Source organism: Apiotrichum porosum (genome assembly GCF_003942205.1).
Source record: "Apiotrichum porosum strain DSM 27194 chromosome Unknown scaffold_2, whole genome shotgun sequence".
Taxonomy (NCBI): domain Eukaryota; kingdom Fungi; phylum Basidiomycota; class Tremellomycetes; order Trichosporonales; family Trichosporonaceae; genus Apiotrichum; species Apiotrichum porosum.
Window position 1 is genome coordinate 602413 of NW_021167109.1, and position 20911 is coordinate 623323.

At 61.3% G+C, this 20911-nt stretch overlaps 6 protein-coding genes and 1 non-coding gene across 7 annotated transcripts; 1 reads left to right on the forward strand and 6 right to left on the reverse strand.

The window, feature by feature from the left end:
* Positions 1–1638: 1638 nt before the first annotated feature.
* EHS24_004209 (uncharacterized protein) lies at positions 1639–2053 on the forward strand (the record flags this gene model as incomplete). Its single annotated transcript, XM_028619825.1, has 2 exons — positions 1639–1708; positions 1761–2053. 2 exons carry the CDS (start codon positions 1639–1641, stop codon positions 2051–2053), a joined length of 363 nt encoding a protein of 120 aa, XP_028478797.1.
* A 1085-nt stretch (positions 2054–3138) lies between these two features.
* EHS24_004210 (uncharacterized protein) lies at positions 3139–4674 on the reverse strand (the record flags this gene model as incomplete). Its single annotated transcript, XM_028619826.1, has 6 exons — positions 3139–3582; positions 3784–3840; positions 3881–3976; positions 4092–4208; positions 4260–4576; positions 4617–4674. The coding sequence occupies 6 exons, from the start codon at positions 4672–4674 to the stop codon at positions 3139–3141; spliced, it is 1089 nt and encodes a 362-aa protein (XP_028478798.1).
* A 429-nt stretch (positions 4675–5103) lies between these two features.
* Positions 5104–8300, reverse strand: EHS24_004211 (uncharacterized protein; the record flags this gene model as incomplete). Its single annotated transcript, XM_028619827.1, has 8 exons — positions 5104–5272; positions 5409–5812; positions 5859–6070; positions 6153–6411; positions 6457–7283; positions 7384–7456; positions 7509–7769; positions 7818–8300. 8 exons carry the CDS (start codon positions 8298–8300, stop codon positions 5104–5106), a joined length of 2688 nt encoding a protein of 895 aa, XP_028478799.1.
* Positions 8301–9037: 737 nt separating this feature from the next.
* Positions 9038–11224, reverse strand: SRP1 (Importin alpha subunit (Karyopherin alpha subunit) (Serine-rich RNA polymerase I suppressor protein); the record flags this gene model as incomplete). The annotated part of the gene is made up of 4 exons (XM_028619828.1): positions 9038–10243; positions 10285–10566; positions 10966–11013; positions 11156–11224. The coding sequence occupies 4 exons, from the start codon at positions 11222–11224 to the stop codon at positions 9038–9040; spliced, it is 1605 nt and encodes a 534-aa protein (XP_028478800.1).
* Positions 11225–11573: 349 nt separating this feature from the next.
* On the reverse strand, positions 11574–13383 carry EHS24_004213 (uncharacterized protein; the record flags this gene model as incomplete). The annotated part of the gene is made up of 4 exons (XM_028619829.1): positions 11574–11808; positions 11878–12285; positions 12333–12658; positions 12715–13383. 4 exons carry the CDS (start codon positions 13381–13383, stop codon positions 11574–11576), a joined length of 1638 nt encoding a protein of 545 aa, XP_028478801.1.
* Positions 13384–13787: 404 nt separating this feature from the next.
* On the reverse strand, positions 13788–13872 carry EHS24_004214. Its single transcript has one exon. It is a non-coding gene; the product is annotated as a tRNA-Arg (tRNA).
* Positions 13873–15320: 1448 nt separating this feature from the next.
* On the reverse strand, positions 15321–19247 carry EHS24_004215 (uncharacterized protein; the record flags this gene model as incomplete). Its single annotated transcript, XM_028619830.1, has 3 exons — positions 15321–18717; positions 18780–18878; positions 19162–19247. 3 exons carry the CDS (start codon positions 19245–19247, stop codon positions 15321–15323), a joined length of 3582 nt encoding a protein of 1193 aa, XP_028478802.1.
* Positions 19248–20911: the final 1664 nt, after the last annotated feature.

Sequence of the window (20911 nt, forward strand, 5' to 3'; positions counted from 1 at the left end):
GTGCCAAGAGACACCAAGACATTCTTAACCCCTCATCGCAGCCGACATGAGCGATACACACGAGCGAGACGACGTTCTCAGCAAACCTCGCGCGAAGATCACTCGAATCTCCAACAGGCACGCACCGCCGCCCAAAATCTCGCAAAATGTGCCTTGCTTGGTGCCGGATCACGTCGGCTCCGCTTTACCACTAACTGTCCTTGCACGTTCTGCGCCGACCCGTCCACTTGGCCACTTGCTACGGGACTGTGTGGGGGGGGGGAGTGGAGTGTGTCGGAGGCGACAGGACGCGAGTTCGGCTGCCTCGCACATCTCGGGCCTGTTTGCCGCCACGTTTGGTGGTGTATGCGGACTGGTGACGAGTCTGCGGGGCGTGCCCCAGGTGTCGGGCGGCGGCGAGTCCAAGACCTGTGGAGGGATTTCTCACAATTCTCACATCGGTGACGGCGTTGCTGTGCGGAGGTGACATACTAGTGTATGTGCTGCATTCTTGGCGGCCTTCCCGGAGGGTATGGTCTGATGGTTTAAGAGGATACAGATGTTGGCGATAGGGTTTGAATCAACACCTCGTCCCGCCTCAATAACACCACACGCATACTTGACCTGCACCACTTGGACACCTTCCTGTATACAGCCTGCAGCACACTCGAGCACAATGTCCCAAATGCGCACCGTCCCCGCCGTGCGCGTCACGCCACCCCCAGCGTCTCCCATCGACGCGGGGCCACCACCACCGTACCCGGACGAATGTGCGTAGCTTGTGGCTGCCATCTCTTGATGCTAGCCGTGTTGTACTGTACTGACGCACGCAGTCCCTCTTCCACTCTCCGAGGTCAAGGAGCCGAAATCGTCCATGAGCACCACGCCGAGCACCACGCCGAGCATCACGCCGAGCATCACGCCGCCATACTCGCCCTTCATTTTGCCGTCCAAACCCACCACAAGCTGGTACAGGTGCTGCCGATCGCGCCCGCTCGCTACCCGTTCTGGTTCTGGTCCTAGTACCAACGACGGACCGTCAAACGCGGCGGTGGTCGGGTCGTGCACGATTACGGGCCGTCCCCACGATATCGAGCGTCGATCCACAGGGCAACAGGTGGCCATTATCGTTCTCTTGCCCTGGACCTTGTTCCTGCTGTACAAGAGGCGAACGTGCAAAGCATGTGGGGAAAAGGTCAGAGTTGGCTGCTGTCCTTTTGAGAGTTGAGAGCCGCATGTACTGTATCTGATCTGATCTGTAGTCATTTGTATGGAAGTGGAGATGTTTTAGTGATAGAGAATTGTCACCGTCGCACGGAGATGATTTGCCACTCCCTCATTCGGCTCTATGCAGGCTAGAGTTATCCTCTCGCCACGACAAAGCATTCCACTTGGACGCAAAAGACATCGGTAGGCACGCACCGCTCTCCTTGTCAGATGCCCGCGTTCACCGACGTCGTCCCATGGATGTTGCCGTAGAATGTGAGGGATAATTCACTCTTTGGAGTGGAGCGGCCGACGGCCATTGTGGGTGATGTCAACTTACCATGCGCGTTATTGTCTGCGCAGACTGCAGCGTATCAATACTTAAGGCTTGGATTTATATCACGATACGCCACTGGTATCCTTTCAGATATCGTCGCCACTTGAATTACCGCAATGGACGCCTCCAGCACTGTGACCATCACCACGACTGGTGGCACCGCTCCGCCACCGTACTCGGACGACTGTGAGTAAAGTTATCAGACCCTTTCTGCTGTTTCCTCTCGCTAACATTCCAGTCCCCCTTCCTCTCACTGAAATCAAAGAGAGGAAGACCACTCCAGCTTCTCCACCTTGCTCTCTCGCCACGAGTACCACCTCGACCCCTTTCGATGGCATCGCGCATGATAACAAACGCCTTCCTCTGGTCATCGGCGACGACTCGTGTGCCAACACCCGCCACGTGTTCCCCCCTCGTCCAATGTGGCTGAAGATCTACCGCCTCGCGTGCCCGTATCATCTTCTCTTCGGATCCAATACGAGGCTCTGTACCAAGTGCGGCCAGGAAGTCAAGGTTGGGTGTTGCGGCTGAGACTCGGTTGGAGGTTGTACGCACACGATGGATAGCTCCTTGGGGGCCGGAAAGAGAGATATAATGGATAAGAGGAAAAAGAAGTCGCTGGCTGTATAGCTGTGCCCGTGGTACACGATTCCTTATGTATTCTGGTTCGTATCTGTGTTGTCTTATCACCACAGGGCCGTGCAGCGGAAGGTGAACAGCAAATGAACCGCCACTACACCGCGGCACTCCACTTACGACACGTGCCCCAATAAGCGAGATGCAGAGATGGTTTCCGCATCACTGCCTCAGCGCTCCTGCCAGAACCCAACAATGTATTTAGAACCTGACATTCCAGTTCTGTGAGACAAGACTGTTGTACTGGTGGCTTCTCGTCTCGCAATGTCGACCACTGTGGACAGAAGAAATTGCACCGACATTTACGGGGCATTCCTCGCTCGAGTCAGGCACGCACCGCCGTTCCTTGTGGATCCTGTGTTCTCCATGTTCTGGCCCACAGTCGAACGTCGAGCAGTTCTGTGACGGTGCATTCAGAGTCTTCCATCGTCCAGTGCTTGATGCGAATTGGCAGCCTGGGGTAGAACATGGATAACGACGCCATGACACCGGACCGGTCGATCGCAGTTAATCTTCCCGGCACCACCGGGCTGAGCCAGCGGGAGAGGACATAGGGGTGGATCTCGTCCACCACACCCAGGCAGTGAGCTGTGCAACGCGAGGCGATGGCGTCCGAGATCGTTGAACCGTGTACCAGTACCAGTCGCAGAGGGTGGTTTATGCAGGACATAAAAGTGAGACTGTGAGGTCCGATACACCTTCACGTCTCGCACCTCTCTCTCTCTCGACGTACTGCACTGTACCAGCTCTGCCGGTAACAACGACGATGATCCGCTCCAACTCCAGCCCCGCGGTTCTGACATATTCCGACGACGAAGACTGTGAGTACCTGCGTGCTCCGACCTCGACACACACCACCGTGGTGCCCACTCATATACTGATGCGCACATCCAGTGTTGTCACTCTGGGACGCCCTCTCGCTGTCGTCTGCCCCAGCGACGCTCCAGAGCTTCTCGTCGTCGGCGCTGCTGTCATCGCCATCACGGGCTTCGAGCATCTCCTCGTGCTCCTCTGGCAGCAGCTTCGAGGCCGCGGAACGACGGAGCCCACCCATCTTGCGCGTCATCATCCCATTCAGCCCGAGCCTCCCAGCAATGGTCCCCACGGTCTTCCCCGCGGTCAGTCCTCAAGTCAGCCGCAGGGACTCGTGTCATGTTACCGGCCACATGTTCCGTCCGCGCAAGAGGTCGTACAAGGTCGTGCATACCGTGTTCTATCCCCTCTTTTTGGCCTTTGGACCCAAGACCAGGACCTGCGAGAGCTGTGGTGACGACGTGAGGATTTCGCGCTGAGCGCGGGGTCCGAGGTGGCATATGTAGATGGAACATTGGTGTCCAGAGCAAAGTTCCCCGGGGTGTCGTCGACTGGGCAGAAAGTAAATGGGTATCTACGGTACAAAAGGTGGAAAGGTCATACGTGGGTTCCTACAATGGTTCATAGGTGTAATGTTTGGTTGTACAGGGCCGTCTTATAGAAAGGCTCCGTGGATGATTATCATGGGATGTCTACAACTGTGGGATCTGCCGCCACCAAGGCGCGTCGCAACTGTCATCATCATCGTCGTCGTCGTCGCTGTCACTGCCGTCGCCATCTGGGTCCTCCCACACCATGCACCACAGGCTCACCCCACCATGGGACCCATACGATCGAGTGGTGAACCCGAGCTGTTCGTAGAATGTCACCTGGAGTTGTCAGCTTCGTGTCGACGCTTCTGAAGCTCACCACTTCGGCCCTCTCTACGCCAACGGCCAAGCGCGACCGTGAACACCGTGCACGCGCTTGGGCATGGGAAACAAGCGCACGCCCCACCCCGTGCCCCTGGTGCACTGGGTCCACAGCCAGGAGCATCAGCGTCGGCGTGTGCCGCTGGGTTTCCGCAAACGCGTGGAACGTGGAAACGAGGGACGCCTCCTTGTCGTCCATGTCGGCGTACCTGTCCAAGGCCAAGGACGCGTCCGTGGGGCTCACGGGCGACAACGTGAGGGACGAGGCCGTGCTCTGCGGACTTGACACGGTCGATGGGTGAGCCGGAAACGCCCTCGTTCCCGTACTCGTGTTTATCAACCTGTCAGGACTGGTTCGTGTGCGCGGAGACACGTACGGGGACTTTCCACATTGCTACACCCACAATCTCCCACTCCCGCGCCGTGCCCGGCATCGTCCTGCGGGACTTCTCCGCGACCCACACCTCCGTGTCCCCCTCGGCGTCGGGACCCGCCTGCGAGTGGGAATACAGGCTCGCTCGGCGTCGGGCGACGTCGAGCAGGTCGCGGGGCTGGGGATAGGTCGTGGTAGTGGTCACGGCGGCGTTGCCACCGCCTGCAGTGGTGCTGATATCGTGCGTTCTTCTCCTCGGGTCCACGGTCTGAAACGCCGAGACGATCACTTGTACGAGGCGCCGGTGCTCGGCGTCTGTCGCTGCGAGGTGTCAGCTGCGATACGTTGTACATGAGCTTACCAGCAGGGTCTGTGAGCTGTCGGATGGTGATCATGTCGTCAAAGTCGGTCGAGTCCATGGTGGTGAAGAAGGATGTGGGCACCTGCGAAGGTATTTATCTCCAGAGGAACGCAGAGTGATGGGTCGTGTGACCCGTGACGAGGTGAGTCGTGTGCAGTATAGGGGTGAGTGAGTGAGTGAGTGGATGGGTAGGGGATCGATACAATGGACGGCACGATTGTGCAGTTTGAGTGGGTGGTCCGATCCCATCACCTTCCCTCCTCTGGCTTCTCTTCTGCGCTTCGTGCTTCCCTCCCACATTCTGCGCGTTTCATCAGTCATCACCAAACAGCAATCTCCTGATGGCAGTGCACCAAGATTCCGCTCCCCCTTCCATCCATAAGTGTCAGTCAGACGAAGCGACAATGCATTTCGATACTCCCACAGCTCCCACGCCTGGATATCGTCCTCGTCCTCGTCCTCCTCCTCTCACACACCCAGTTTCAGCTTACTGGCCCTCGTCCACCTGCTCCTGGACAGTCCAGTTGTACGGCTGGAACTTTGTGCCCAGCGCACGCGCACGCTCGGGGTTCATGCTGTAGTCGATGCGCTTGGGCCGCATCCACTTGCGCGGCTCGAGGCCGAGGACGTTGCCGATGATTTCGGCGGCAAAATACCTGAGACGTCCGTGTCAGTAAACAGCAAACAGCCCGTCGGTGTGGGGATGGGAGCACACATGCACACATGTCATGGGTTATGGTTCTCTCTCCAGAACCCAAGAGATGTGCAGGCCCACTCAAACCCGGTACTCACGGAGGGAACTTGCCGCCACCGGCGTCACCTTCGTCCATGCCGCCCAGCTCGTCGTCGCCAGCACGGCCCGCGGCGTCGTCCACGCCCTCAATGACGTGTCCGTATCCCTTCTCGCCCTTGTAGTCCCACTGGACCATGAAGTATGGCATGTTGGCGACGAGCATGCGGCGGAATCCACCGGGACGGGTGGAAAAGTCGATGAGCTTCTTGTGCTGGCTCCAGTCCGACTCGGAGGCCATGATGGATTCGCGGAAGAAGGCCGGGGCGTCGGCAAACACGTTGGCCGGGAGCGGGACGCATTCGATGAACGTGTGTCGCTGCTGGCGGAACGAGAGGATGGTCTCGTAGAAGAGCACACCCTTGTTCTCGGCCGCAAACATGCGCATTAGGCACTTCATAAAGTTCTGACTCGTTAGCTCTGGCTTCGTGTAAGCGGCCTTGACAGCTCACCCTAATCTCTTCCCAGTCCTCGTCGTCCAGTTCGAGTGTGCTCAGGCAGTGCTGGATGGGCACGATGAGGCAGTGGCCTGGAACAAGCTCCTCGGTGAGCGTGCAGCTGAGGTATGCGCGCTTGCCGAGGGCAACGATGGCAGTGAGGGGATTGCGGTCGTCTTGCCAGCACAAGGGGCACGTGTCCAGCGCCTTCTTTGTGCGCTTGTAATCTATTAGAGTCAGTTAGTGCGCAATCCGCTTAGCTGGCCGGGTGACGGCAGCGTGCCCTTCACCCGGCCACATCCAACTCACCGTTGATAGCAAACGCGCGCTTCATGGCATCCGTCTTCATGCGCTTGCGCGCGAGCTTGTCGGCATTGTCGTCCATGTAGTCAAGGTTGTCGTCGAACCGCGCGTCGCGGGTGATCTGGGACGCGAGCTCGGCATCGAGGTTCTTGGTGTCCGAGGCACCACCTCCAAAGCGCTCTTGCCGCACGAGGTCGCCGAGTGTGACATCGTCGTCGTCGGCATTGTACCGCAGGAGGTTGCCTTGCTTGTCACGAGTCTCAAACTGTATTGTCAGCTATCGCACCGTTCCATAGGCCATCAAGCTCACCTTGGGCTCCTTTTTGCGGCGCTTGCCGCCCTGCACAGATTGCACGTCCTCGTCGCCCTTGCCGACATCGTACAGCCGGCCTTGGCCATCGAGGGTGGGGAGCACCTCGACCTGCACCTGGTTCCCGTCCTCGTCTTCACGGACAAGGGTGCCGGCCGCGACAGGTCCCGCACCACCGGCATCGTCGTACTGCGCGCGCTCGCGCTCATACTGCTCCTCGAGGGCCTCGGCCTCGGGGTCGTCCGTAAGCTTGGCACGGAGGACCTTGGCCTGGAGCCTGTTGAGCTGCTCGATCGACATGACGGGCTTCCCACCCAGCGAAGCGACGCGAGGAGGCTCGCCAGAGGTGCCCCGCGTGAGAGACTGCGGGGTGAACACGCTCGGAATGGGAGTAGCGCCTTGACCGGGCGTAGCGCGCGCGCCGCTCTCCTGTCGGCGCAAAGCGTCCACACGGGCAGTAGGCGTATGCGTGCCCTTGTCGTTTTCTTCGCCTGGGCGCCTGAATCCTTGACGCGAAGCTGGGCGCGACTCGTCCGAGTTGTTGAACACGAAGCGGCGGCCAGACGCCTCGGGCGTGCGCATCCCGGGACTGGCACTGTCGCTGCCGCCTCGGCCGCCACGGGCGTCACCGCGCGGACGACGACGGGCGTCACGGTCATCGAGGAAACGGCGTTCCTCGAGTGCGTCGTTGTATTCGTCCAACGAGCCGTAGCGCTCCAGCGCGACTTCCTCAACACCACGCCCTTGCTCCTCGGCCTGCTCGTACAGGCGACGGAGCTTCATCATGCGCCATTGGTAGCCGGGGCCGCCCAGCTGGGTCTTCTTCTCTGGGACAAGTCAGCAACAGCAACGAAAGCGGGAGCGGTGGGGGCGAGGGGATTGGGTGACAGAAATGGAATGGCGTAACCCAGACCGGATCCAACCCACCATCTGTCTTGTATTCGTCCACAGACTTGCCCTCGAGCAGCTGGGTGTTGAGCTCATACTTTGAGTGAACGACCTGGGGACAGAGGTCAGCGAGGGATGTTTAAACGCATGCACGCAGCACGCACCTTTGCGGGATCGGGCTTCTTCTCATTCGGGTCCTTGCGCTTGCGCTCTGTGCCAAAGCTCGAGAACAGGTCGCCGCCGCCGTCGCCGCTGCCGCCGGCGCCTCCAGCGCCACCCAGACCGTCGTCGGGGCCGACCATCCACGAGTCGCGCTGGGGCATGTCCTCTGTCGCGCGGGCCGGCGGCTCGTTGACGCTGCTAGACGCCACAGCCGTCGACTTGAGTGGGAGTGAGTCGGCGGTCGGGATGGAGCCAACGGCACTCTGCAACGTATCCGTCAGTTGTTGCTCTCCAAGAAGCGATCAACTCACCACCGCATCAACGTCCTTCTCCACCCACATGCTCCCGGCCTCGTCGTCGTCGACGACCTCGACCCCGTCCCTGCGCTTCTCCTTGCGCTCCCGCCTCCGCTGGTCGCGCTCCTTATCGCGGCGGTCCTCCTTCTCCCTGCGCTGGCGCTTGCGCTCGCGGCGCTCGTCCTCGGTCTCGTCGCGGCGGCGGTCCTCGCGCCTCTCCTCCTTTCTACGGCGGTGGTCCGTGTCGCAATCCCGGTCCTTGTCCTTGTCCTTGTCCTTGTCCTCGTCGTCCGAGTACCGCGACCGGTACTTTCTGTCGCGGTCGTCGCGCTCGCGTTCACGGCGTTTACGTTCGCGGCGCTCGTCCTCGGTCTCGTCCTTGTCCCGATGACGGTGTTCGCGGTGTTCGCGGCGGTCGCGGTCGTCGTAGCGCCGTTCACTGCGGTGCTCGCGGTCGCCGTCACGGTCACGCTCGCGGTGGTCGATATCTCCGCCCATAGTCTTTGTGTGTGGTGTTACAAGGAGATAAAATGGTTTTGCTTGTAGGAGACACAACGAAGGAGCAAGCAACTGTGGTCAGCTGGCTCGTGAATGAAAGGCGCCGAAATGACGTTTTGAGCCCTCAAAACATGTGTTACGTAAGCGTCGAGGCACACGATATTTTCTGTAACGACCCGGCGTCATAGCCATTGCCGCTATCTGGCCAGATAGCGTCCTAAACGTGCAACAATGAGAGACCAGTTATAGTTGTGACGAAATGCATGTCCATCCCCTATCTATACATATGACAGAGGACCCTCCCCCAACAGAATTATCGGGGCAGGCAGGCTGCAGAGGTATCCTATGAGAAGCCTCGCACGAGTGACGGGGCAGCGGTGACATTGGTGTAAAAGGGGGGGTTGGTACTGGCGGGTTGGGGGTGGGGTGGGGTGGTGGGGTGGTAGTGGGGGGATTGGTGAGGCGGGTGGGTGGTGGATATGTGGTGGTTGACGGCGAGGGGCTGGTTGCAGTTGCCCTCGGTGCTAGTGGCCGGATCGTTATATGTCGACGTAGAGGCAAAAGTGTACTGGAGAGAGATTGAACGAGGCTGGCGATGCGGCGGAGTCTAGTGGCGGCGCACAGTGCGCGCGCCGCCTATGCGGGACCGGAACAGACAAGACAGGGAGGGAGAGAAAAGAAGAAAAAAGAAAAGAAGAGGAGCAAAAGTAAAGCAGGTCGGCGGGGGGTGTCGCAAATTACTGGCCAAAGTTGAAGCCGCCCTGGGGAGCAGCGACGTCGGACTGGAAGGCGTACTGGCCGGACGCGTCGACGGCGGGGGCGGCACCCTCGGTCTCCTCCTCCTCCTCGTCGGGGAAGAACTTGTCCATGATGTAGAAGCACTTCTTGTAAATCTCGAGGTTGTCGTGGTGCTGGAGGTTGTGGATGGTGACCATGCCGCCGGCCTCCTCGATGTACTGGGCGTACTGGTTGACGGCACCGGGGCCGGCAGCCTGCTTGTCCATCTCACCGACCTTGAGGATGTTGTCAAGACCGTCAAGGGCGACCTGGATGATCTTGTTGTCCATCGACTGGAGGAGGTCACACATGGGCTTGATGCAGCCCTGCGAGACGAGGTAGCGGATCTGGTTGGGCTCCGAGAGACCGCCCGAGGTGGCGTTGGAGATGGCCCAGCAGGCCTCCTTCTTGGTCTTGAAGTCGGCGTTCTGGAGAATGTTGATGAGGGGAGGGATGATGTTGGCATCGATGATAGCCTGGATCTGGTGGGGCGAGCCAGCAGTAATGTTGGAGATGGTCCAGCAGGCCTCCTTGCGGATGCCGTCCTTGGGCGACGAGAGGAGGCTCAGGAGAGCAGGGAGGGCACCCGACGAGATGATGACCTGGGTCTGGAGGTCGTCGCCGGTGACAATGTTGCCGACCGAGCGGAGAGCGGGGGTCTGGACAGCAGTCGAGGGGTGCATGAGGAGGTCGACAAGGCGACGGCAGACACCCGACTCGATAACAGCCTGGATCTTGTCGTTGGTGCCGTCCGAGAGGTACGAGATGGCCCAGCACGCGTCGATAAGCACCTCGTCGTCGAGCGAGTAGATGAGCTTCGAGAGGACGGGGAGAGCGGGCGAGATGAGGTCCCAGTTGGGCTGGGGCGACTTGCCACGGCAGAAGTTGGACAGAGTCCAGGTAGCGTTGCGGAGCATCGAGAGCTTGTGGTTCTCGTTGAGGAGCTGGAGAAGGGGCTGGAGAGCACCCTGCGAAAGAACGTGGTCACGGCACTTGGGCGAGTCACCGGCAATGTTACCGAGAGCCCAGACGGCCTGCTCGCGGACGTCAAGGACGGGCGACGAGAGGAGGAGAATGAAGAGGGGGACGGCACCGGCGGCGATGACGACCTGGGTGTGCTCAGAGGTACCCGAGGCAATGTTGGTAAGAGCCCAAGCGGCCTCGAACTGAACATTTAGCGCTTGCGTCGTGTCGTGGCGTAACCTACCTGAAGCTGAGTGTTGGACGAGTTGAGGAACTCGACGAAGCGGGGGACAACACCGCACTCGATCACGCGGTCAATGGGAGGGTTCTTCTCCTTGGAGAGGAGCTTGCGGAACTTGGTGGTAGCGTCAAGCTGAACCTCGCCGTCGGTGGACCAGACAGCCTGGAGCATGGCTGGCAGGGTGTCGCCGAGAGCGGCGTCACCGAGCTCCTCGACGTCGTCGTCCGAGTCGACATCGTCCGACACGGGCTGGAAGTTGCGACGCTTGGCAATCGACTCCTCACGCTACGAAGCAAACATCAGTACACTGCTCTCTCTCCTGGATTGATTTTTTGATTTCTTTTTCGTGACCGCCCCCCCTTTCCGCACCATCATCCCATTGCCATGGTGGCGCGGGACCATGGCGTTTTTGAGCTGAGCAGCATTTGGAAAGGGTGGACATGGATGTGTGGTGACCGGCGCTGTGGTGCTACAACTTTTTTATGCGTGCGTGACGTCCTCGACGAGACGACGAGGCAAAGCAATGCGAGACGTGACGGGGACGCCATCGCCAGCGCCGCAGCCAGGGACTTTGTGTCCAGTCCGGCCAGTCATACCAGGCATGCGCACAGGCGCTTGGCCACCACGCTGCCTTTGAGGGGCGACGGGAGGGTGGGGGCGGGGGCGGTCAACAAACTAGCTCACCTTTTGCCTACGGATCTCGACCTGGGCCTCCTCACGCCTGCGGCGGAGCTGTTGAATGTCAGTGGCAAGTCACGAGTGATGGGTGGCGACGGCACACGGCGGTGGGACGGGTGCCCGGGAGGTTTGTGGGATTTGGGTGGGAGGGGGGGTGGGGGAAGGAATGTGTAGTGTGAGGACTGGGTCAACGTACCTCCTGGGTGGAGAACTGGGTGCGGCCCTTGAAGTTTGTGCGGCGGTGGTCGAGGTTACGGGTCTCCATTGTGTGTATCAGGAGTGCTCTTTTGGGGAGGTGTGGGTGATGAGGGAGGGGAGAGAGATGGAGAAGAAGGACTGGACGATGGATGGGAGAGGTTGTTGTCGTTGGGCGGGCAGGGACACGCCAGGACGGGCCACCAGAGGGCGAATGCGACGAGACGACACTGGTGGCGGCGGAAGAAAATACGGAAGTAAATTTGGCGCGTGTGTGCGGGCGGCAGCTTTTGGTGGTGACGCGCATCCCACGCGGCTAGCAGGGGGATCATTTACAATACGACAGAAACGGTGAGTGGTGGCAAGAGGTGAATGGGTGGGGGGGGCTCTCCCCACATGCATGCAGAGTGGTCTATAGTTTACTTCTGGTGGTAGGCGTCGGCGGGCACATCGTTATACAGGTCCTCCAGCGACCACTTGCGCCTCAGAGGCAGGTTGAAAGGGTCCGACTTGAGCCCATTCTGCAACCGGAGTGCAGCCACCCAGGCGATCATGGCCGCATTGTCCGTGCAAAGTGGGATGGGCGGAAAGTACAGACCGATCGGGTCGTCGAGCTTGTTCGTGACCAGCACGTCGTCGAGCATGACACGCAGCCTGGTGGGGTTTCACGTTCAGCGTCCGTCCGTCCGTCTGCTCTGCTGCCTCCCTAGAATGTCCACTCACTGTTCACGCAGGTAGAGGTTGCTGCCCACGCCGCCGGAAACGACGAGTCCGTGGATCGGCATGTCGAGCGTGTCAATGGCCAGGCGGACCTTTTGCACGACGTGGCCAATGGCCGCAACCTGGAACGCGCGGCTGATCTCGCGCTTGACCTTTTCAGGAATCTTCATCTTGAGGTTGGAAAACTCCTTCTTGGCTCTCCGCTCCGTCTGCGTCATGAGCCCCGCAAAGCTGAACGCGACCATCTTCATCTCCTTGGGCTTTGTGAGCGGGAAACGCATGGGTTCGATGGGTTGATCCACATACGGCCCCAGAGGAAACCGGGACGCGTAGTCTTCCAACACGGGGCCGAGTCCATGGGTCGGGGAAGGCGGCAGCTGGAGGAGGCGGGCAATCTTGTCAAACGCGTCGCTGAGCAGCGTCAGCGTCAAACTCGGCACCGTCAAGCTCGGACTAACCCAAGAGCATTGTCCAGCTTGTCGCCGATGATCCTGTACGTCTCAATGTTCTCCGCGAGCAAAAGCTGGGTGTGGCCTCCGCTAACGAGCAGCGTGAGGAACGGGAAACGCGGGGGCACGTCTTCGGTCAGCATGGCCGTGAGGGCGTGGGCCTGCATATGGTGCACGCCAACCAACGGCTTGTCCGCGGCGGCAGCAAGCGCCTTGGCAGACGTGGCGCCGACGCCGAGGCAGCCCATCATGCCGGGACCGCGGGTATACGCGATCGCGTCCAGGTCGTCCAGAGTGAGGTCGGCCTCCTTGAGCGCCTGGCGGATGGCAAGGGGCTGTCGTGCCCGTTAGCTACGGGCCTAGGGGCCAACCGGAAAGATACGGTGCTCACAATGTCGCTCTGGTGCGCTTCCTGCGCCTGAATGGGGTGGATTCCGCCATACTCCTTGTTGATCTCATGCTGCTTCATGACGACCGAGCTCAGGATTCGCCTGTCGCCACTGACAACAGCGGCGCACGCGTCGTCCGCCGACGACTCGATACCCAGGATACGGATGGGACGGATCCCGTCCTCGGCTAGGATCACGGTCGTGTTGGAGCCCGGTGTTCGTGCCGCTGTTCCAGTAGACAAGGCTGGGGGCATGGGCAGGTCGGCCAGCTTTGGCCCTGCGGAAGCCGCGGGGGGCCTCACTGCGGCATGCTCCTTGTCAGCGGCGAGCACGGCTGGCGCGACGGCCTCGTCCGCAGTGGTGGTAGGCGGCACGGGAGCCCACTTTTCCGGAGCCTTGGTCGCATGTGACCGAGCGGCGGCAGTGGAGAAGGAAACAGGTGGGAGATAAATGGGCTTCACATGGCCTGGCGCCTTGGGGGTGGAGGAGGGCGACGAGGAGGAGGGGGAGGAGGGGGCGGCAGAAGGAGACGACGGAAACGACGACGACGACGACTGTTGCCTGGCGCCGCGCAGCTTTTGCAAGGCTGCTAGCCGGTGGAGAGAGCTAGGGCCCGCAGTTCCGACAGAGCCGAGGCCGTCGTGGCCTGCAGCTCGGCGGAGGGCGAACATGGTGTGGGATTGTTGTTGTGAAAGGGTGGACGTACGAACACGGAGATAGATATTGAATCGCGCGGTTGAACACATTGGGTGGCTGCGGTGAAGTTTATCCAGCGTTTTTCCGAATGTGGCTCCGAGGCGAAATGGACTCACCCCCAGGTTGTGGACATGGGTATCGTCCTTGGCGCTCTTGAACCGTCTGCGTTGCTTACCTTACCAAATATTGAAGATGCTCTGACTGATGGGTGTGTCTTGATACTGGGGATCTAGGAATAACAAAAGCAACCACTTCTCTTCCATATTCGTCACCTACCCTCGTTCCCACCCGCCAACCACTTCCTCCCCCACTTCCACCTTCGTCCCTCACCATCTCCGAGCTTCTCTGCACGGCTAGCACGCTCCCAGGGCCTCCAAAAAGGTCACGACGGGGATCGAACCCGCGATCTCCTGATAACAGATGCTGAATCGTAGTCAGACGCCGTACCATTTGGCCACGCGACCGGCGATGTCGAGTGAGCCGCTGGCGATGCCGCTGGCCGTCCTGTGTTTCTCCGCTGTGTAAACGCACTTCTGGGATCGTTCTGGACTAAGGTGCAGGAGTCATAGGGCTGCATCGGATGAGTGACAAGGGCACGTGGAGGGAAGATAGGGACTCGGGACAGGCGCTACACTCACTGCCGGACAATTCCACAACAACTCTGCCGCCCATATCGTTAACCCTTTCCTAACCCACAAACTCCTCTTTCACCCCCCAACCCACCCCAATCGCCTATATAACCCCACCCGGCGCCGCTCGCTCATCCCACTATCTCCAAAACGGGGATATCGTCTAGTGGTAAGACACAGACTTCGCATCTTGACCCCGTCTTGCGTCTCTTTCCCAAGAGACGAGCTGGTGTTCGCGCGACTTGTCTGTAACCGGCGTTCGATTCGCCGTATCTCCAGTTTTTGGCTCTCTGCGGGTGTCCGAGGGGGTCCGAGGGGGTCTGAGGGTGGCGGAGGGTGTCTGCGGGTGTTTGGGGAGTGTCCCAGAGACAAGGCGAGACGTTTTGAGGCGGTTGAAGGGTGTGGTGTTTCAGCAATCGTGGCCTGGTTGCCTGTTTGTCGTGTGCCACATTTCGATCATGGGAAGCCACACACCCCGCGTCCGCCGCCTGAATACCGGTCACGGACTGTATCGAGCTATTGCGCAAACGCGGTAGACTTGCTCGTCCTCGACCTCAGGCATGTTGCCAGAGAGTGATGGAGCGCCGAGAAGGGCGATCAAACCTGTTGTTTGCTAAATTATCCACAAAAAAAGAAATACCCGGGAACCTAACACCTGCCACCACACAAAGCGGCCATCGTGACATCTGCGCTACACGCACCCACACGCAGCGGCCAAAGATGATCTGATGCATTCGCGGATGCATGCACAAGTACGGGATGATGTGGGATGGGTTGTAGGCGGCCTGGGGGGTGGGTGGCTTGGGGGCCTCGCCTCGGGGGTTGATTTTGGTTTGCTTTGTGGGGGTGTATTGGTTTTGATTCTTGTCTACTTGTCCGTCCTCCTCCTCGCCCTCCTCTTCCTCGCCCTCCTCCTGCGGTACTCCCTCTCCACTTCCAAAAAAAATGCGTATGCTTGGCAAAGCCACACGCCCCTACACTATAGCAAAAAAGGACTAGGACTGGGGCGTGGGCCGGCTGGGAGATTTGTTATACTTGCTTTGCGGGATTCTCTCATCTCTCCTTCTCATCTCTCTCTCTCCTTCTCTCCACGATTTTCGTTCGGGGTGCCTCGATTTACAGTTTGTGGCCACCACTACCACAACCACATGTGCTGGTGGTGCGTACGTCTTGTGCACATTACCAATGCTTTGGGCGGGTGGTGTTTTGCAGACCCTGTCGGCGACACGGGGGGGCCATGGGCGCGCGGCGCCCGAGGTCCGGTCCGCGGTCCGCCTGCGCGCCTACTGGAACGACTGGGCGTACATGCCCTGTCCGTTGGGCTGGTAGTATCCCTGTGCCGAGTTCAAGATACCCAGGCCGCCGATGGTGGGCTGCGCGTCAAAGGTGAGGGGCGACGAGCCGACGCGGAGCTGGACGTTTTGCTGCTGGACAAACGGCAGGTCGATGCTGGGGCTGGCAAAGGGGTTGAAAGGGTCCGAGCCGGGGCTCATCATCTGGCTGACGGGGGACATGCGGCCGCGCGACCGCTGCTGCGGGGTGTGCGGGGACGCGCCGTTCTGGTTGGGGCTGACCGAACCGGCACGCAGGGCGTGGCCGAGGGCCATGTTCTGCGGGATGAGGAGGGGCGAGAGGCCGCCACCGAGCGGCTGCGGGAAGCCCGGGTTCGGGAGCATGACCTGGCCATAGGGCATCTGGAAGGACTGCTGCCACTGCACGGGCTGGGTGCGCGGGTAGTTGTGGGTGGCCGGGATGGGGAGGCCGACCTCCTCGAGAAGGCGACGGTACGGCGGGGTGCTGGCGGCCTTGATGTTGGGCAGCACGCGACGGACGGCGTCGAGAAGCCCGGGCTTGTCCTCCTTGGAGATGGACTGGACGGCGAGGATCTTGCCAATGACCTGGGACCCGTTGCTTGCGTCGGACAGAATCTCGGTGAGGATCTGGTCGCTGGGCGAGTGGAAGATGGTCGACAGGAGGGTGTGAGCGGCGCCAGCCTCGGCGGTCTGGTTGATGATGCGCAGCACGGTGAGCGACGCAAGCTTGTGCGTGCACAGGTGTGCGACGTGCGGGGCAAAGCGGTTGGCGAGCAGACCGTAGCGTCCGGGCAGGTTGGACTGCTCGACGAGCCAGGTGAGCAGCAGGGCACCGTTGGGGTTGGTAGCGAGCGGGATCGAGTTGAGAATGATGCTGGTGGCGATGCGCTTCTTCTGGTACAGCGACGTGCTGGGCGACTCGAGGCAAGTACGCATGCAGCGAGCTCCGAAACGGTTCTGGGCAATGTCCCACATGCGGTCGATCATGGCGTCGTACACATAGTCGTTGTAGGGCGCGCCAAAGCGCAGGGTGCCGGCACACACATAGTTGCCGAGCGAGTCGCACATGAGCGGCGGGGCAAAGGGGCGGAGGTTCATGGTGACCAGCGCGCGCTCCTCCTCGGTGGTGCTGCACTCGATGATCTTTTGAGCGGCCCACGTGCCGTTCTTGTGGATGCCAATCATGGCGAGGTGCGGGGCGATGCGCTCGAGCATGGCCAGACGGAGGGCCGGGGCGGCACGCTCAAACAGCTTCTGGATTATCGTGTTGCCAATGTAGTCGGACGCGAGGTCGGCGCTGTCCTCGAGCAAGTCACGCGTGATGGTGTCGACCTCCTCTTGGGACGCCGAGCCCTGGTCGAGCCGCTTGCGAATCTCGCGCAGACGCGCCACGTCAAAGCGGCGCATGTTTTGCCTGTCGCCAATCACGGGGATGGCAGTGTAGTATGTGACGGGCGGGCGCGAGTCGGCGGCGGCACGCACGTCGCCGTCCTCTTCGCGGCGGCCGCCGCTGAGCACCTGCATGATCATCTGGTGCTCGCTGACCGCACCGTCCTGGGCCAGGCCGCGCTCAAGCACCTGCTCGTGCACGCCAGCCTTGACGAGGTCGAGGACCAGCTGGGAGCGGTAGTTTTCCACACCGCCGCCCTCGACCGACAGCTGCTGCTCGGTGGTGACGGCAGTGGCACCGCGGACGCTGCTGAGGCCCTCGCCAAGCTTCGAGGGCGATCCCTGCTCGACTTCCGGTCCACCAATCACGGGCGACTTTGTGGGCACACGCGCAAAACCGATGCGGATGGGGCCGACGTCGGACCCCAAAATGTCCCTGCCGTTGAGCGCGTTGCGAGCGGAAATGGCACTGTCGAGACGCTCAAAGTTGACAAAGCCGCACGACTTGTGCGTCAAGACACGAGCCGACTCGACGGCACCGAATGGCGAAAAGATCTGCAAGAGCGTCGCGCTCGAGGTGGTGCTGGGGATGGAGCCGATCCAGAGGGCTCGCGTCGGGAGAGAGCTCTGGTCGCCGACGACGCTCTCGACTGCGGCGGCCGTAGGCGAGGTCTGTGAGATGGTGATGGTGCCGTTGGTAAACACCAGGCCGGGAGGGGTAGGCGCGACGGACGACGTCGAGGGACCGGTGGGTGCCGAGTCGATCTTTCCAAAGCCGATGCGGACCGGCGCCGTCTCGGACAGGTCTGGCACCTGGCCGCCGAGACGGTTGAGGACGTCGTCACGGGCGCGCACGGCGTCGGCCTTGTCCATAAAGTTGACAAACGCACACGTCTTCTCGGGGAGCATACGCAGGCTCTCAATGGCGCCATAGGGCGAGAACACCTTCAACAGGGCCTCGGACGTCGCGTTGACGTCGAGGTTGCCGATCCACAGCGAGCGAGTGGGCACCTGGGGAGTGGAGGTGCCGGCATTGTCCGGGGTTCCAGTGCGGGAAGTACCCGACGAAATCGACAGGCGCGGCGCGCGGATGTCGCGCGACCCATCGCGCGAGCGGGTCAGGTCGCGGTCGCTCCGGGACCGGGGTGGGTAGCCGAACCGCTGGGCGTCAATGTACGACTGGGCGCCATACTCGGCCTGCAGAGGCGACTGGGGGATGCTCGAGAGGTACCTGGATCCCGGGGCGCCCGGGTGACGGAGGGGACCGTCAAGAGCGCCGATCGTGGTCGCGCGAGGACGGTTGGCCTCGCGGACGCCTGCCGAGTGCTGCGAAGGGTGCAGCAGCGTAGGCGACGGGTAGAGGCCGCCGCCGACGGTGGGCGAGGGGAGGAGCGTGTCGTAGAGCGACACCGAGTCGAGGGCGTTGGCAAGCATGTGCGGGTCATCGTACGGCGAAGTCACGCTGGGGCGGAAGGGGCGGTTGACGTTGGAAACGGTGCTGGCACGGAGACGCGATGCGGGTCCATGGGCATCGATGGCGCGACGGTGCTGGTTACGCAGCTCGGAAATGGACGCCGGCTGGAGGTCGCTCGCGGTGCTCGACCCGTCTGCGAGACCGAGATAGTCCAGAGTGGAAAAGTTGAGGTCGTCGCTGTTGCTGGCGCCCTCGGGGAAGGGGTACTCTTCGGCGCTGGGCTGGCGGCCGAGCGGGGACCTGCCCGCGGGCTGTGCGAGCTGCGCCTGACCGGGGTTGGCAAGCCACGCGTTGGAAAAGGGCGAAGACGCAAACGCGCTCGACACCTCGGACGTGCTGCCAGAGCGCGGGCGGTGGTGGTCGTGCTCGAGCGACGGCGACGACGAGGTGGCATGCCTCAGGCCAGGGCGGTAGGCCGGAGACAGCGCCGAGGTGCGTCGCGGCTCTTCGATCTGAGGGGGCATGTCGTCGAGACGGGCTTCCTGGAATGACGACGGCAGCGTGCTACAGGGACGTCAGAACTTTTGCTCTCTGGCCGTACAGGTCAAAAGCTAGCTTCCACTTACCCAGCGCGCGGTCGGCCTCCCGACACGACACGGGGTTGGCTGTCGCCGCCAAGTGGGGGCAGAGCCATGCCAGTCGCGTCCTCGATAATCTCGCGCGCACTAAAGAGAGGTTGTCAGTTATTTCTTCTCGGAATGAAAGGGTTACACGCCGCAGTCCTCCCCCGAAATAGCGTCCATCGCTACGTTGGCAGCATGCGCGAACGATTCAATGCCAGCGCGACCACGCCCGCTGATGCACAGACACATGGGTGCACACGAGCGGGGCTGTGACTGGGATGCGGTGCGGTGCGCCGTGTGCACGCAGTGGGTGTCGTGCGGCGTCGCGTGGGCCGAGGGCAGAAGGGAGGGGGTAACGGGGGCGGCGCTCGGGGCTCGCACTCACCGTTTCGCGTACGCCGCGCTCGGCGCGGGCGGGGGTGTGCGACCCTCACGACGGACGTCGCCTCCAAGGTGGGGTGGGGCGGACATGGTGTGCTGAGGGGGGTTTGGGTGAGGGCGAGAGAGAGCGAGTGAGAGAGAGATGGGGAGACGGGGGGGAAAGTACTAGGCGAGGAGGGAAACTATAGAGCGGGGCGGGGCGGGGACGGGCGAAGGCCGCAGAACACAGCAGTCGCAGAGGTCTATAGGGAGGAGGAGGGGGGAGGGGAGGGGATGCCCAGATTATAGGTGTATAATGGAGGGGGGGTGAGGAGGGGAGACGAGGTGAAGAACAAGACAGAAGTGGTGGTGCACACCCCAGGCTCTGCACGCGCGCGCGCCGGGAGCAATGGGAGGGAGCCGAACGACGACGACGACATGGCCCAGATCGCACACGCTGGCGGGGGTGGCTCTTTCTCTCGCCCCCCCTTGTTCCCTGGTCGTCACCGTTTGTTCGTCGGTCCCCTTTTTACTGTCCTGTGTCTATGCATGCATGCATATGCACCTCCTGGCACACACCTCACTTGCAACTTGCATGCATGCGCAACGGCCTCGGTTGACGCGTCGTGTTCCTCGCCGCTGCACACTGTGCGCGCCACGGGAAAGCCGTGCACCCGTCCACGCCTTGCGCGTTCAGGACTCTCTGGCAGTCGGGAGGGAGGGGGGATACATTAGCTCGCGGATGACGCAGTTGCTGAGCGCAGCTCACAGCGCAGCTCACAGCGCAGCTCACAGCGTTGCAGTCAGGCCATCATGGCTTGTAGCTGCTGGAGAGAGTGGCTGCTGCTGAGCAGCTGCATTGGGGGCCTGTACATGGCACATAGACAGTTTCGTCGGGCCAGTGCTCAACCATCAGCCACAGCCACAGTGGCCGTGGCCAGAGACCACATGACGCGTCCAAGCAGTAGCATGTCTCACTTGAAGGCCGTTCTCCCCGCCGACACAGCCAAACCCCCGCACCCAGCAGCCAGTTCTATACCACCACCGTGATTCGGATGCTGTGCGGCCCCTTATACCCCCCAGCGGCGCCGCAACGGCGACGGAGGCGCGTTTCGAGTGTAATCTAAGCAGCACCGCGGCGTCCGTTCGGCCCGTCAGGCCGTGAGATCGCGTTACCAGAGAGGGGCCGTGGGCCGTGGGCTGTAACTGCCACCAACGGTATGCCATGACGCACGGTTTTGTTCCAGCGCTCGCTTCAGTCTCATCCGAGCAGTGGCCACGATCCGCACCGAGCGTGGCACATTGCATTAGGTTGACACTTACTCCCTCTGGGCAGGCGGACATGCAGCCTGGACATGATGGACAGGATGGACAGGATGGACAGGAGGCGCAGAGGACAGGACCAACACGCTGCACGTCCCTTGCGTCTTTGCTGACCGACCCTTATACCCCACTGGCCACTGGTCCACCATGTTGCAGCCTGGCGCGAGAGTGGCACTCTGGCAATGTCTGATGTCATCAACCGATGCCACACGGTCAACTACCAACAATGAACCGGCTGGACATGGATGGACATTACTCGCGCCGTCGGCGCCAGTGTGGCGAATTATGGGGCCACGCCACCAGTCCGGCCAGTCCCCCCAGTCGACGCACGCGACATGGCGAGACCAGCGAGACCAGCGCGCCAGCGTCCGCAGGGTGGCCGACGGAGCTGCAAGAGGGAGCTGAAAGATGTACATAGCTGGTCGATGTAGCCACAGCAAGTGCATCTTCCT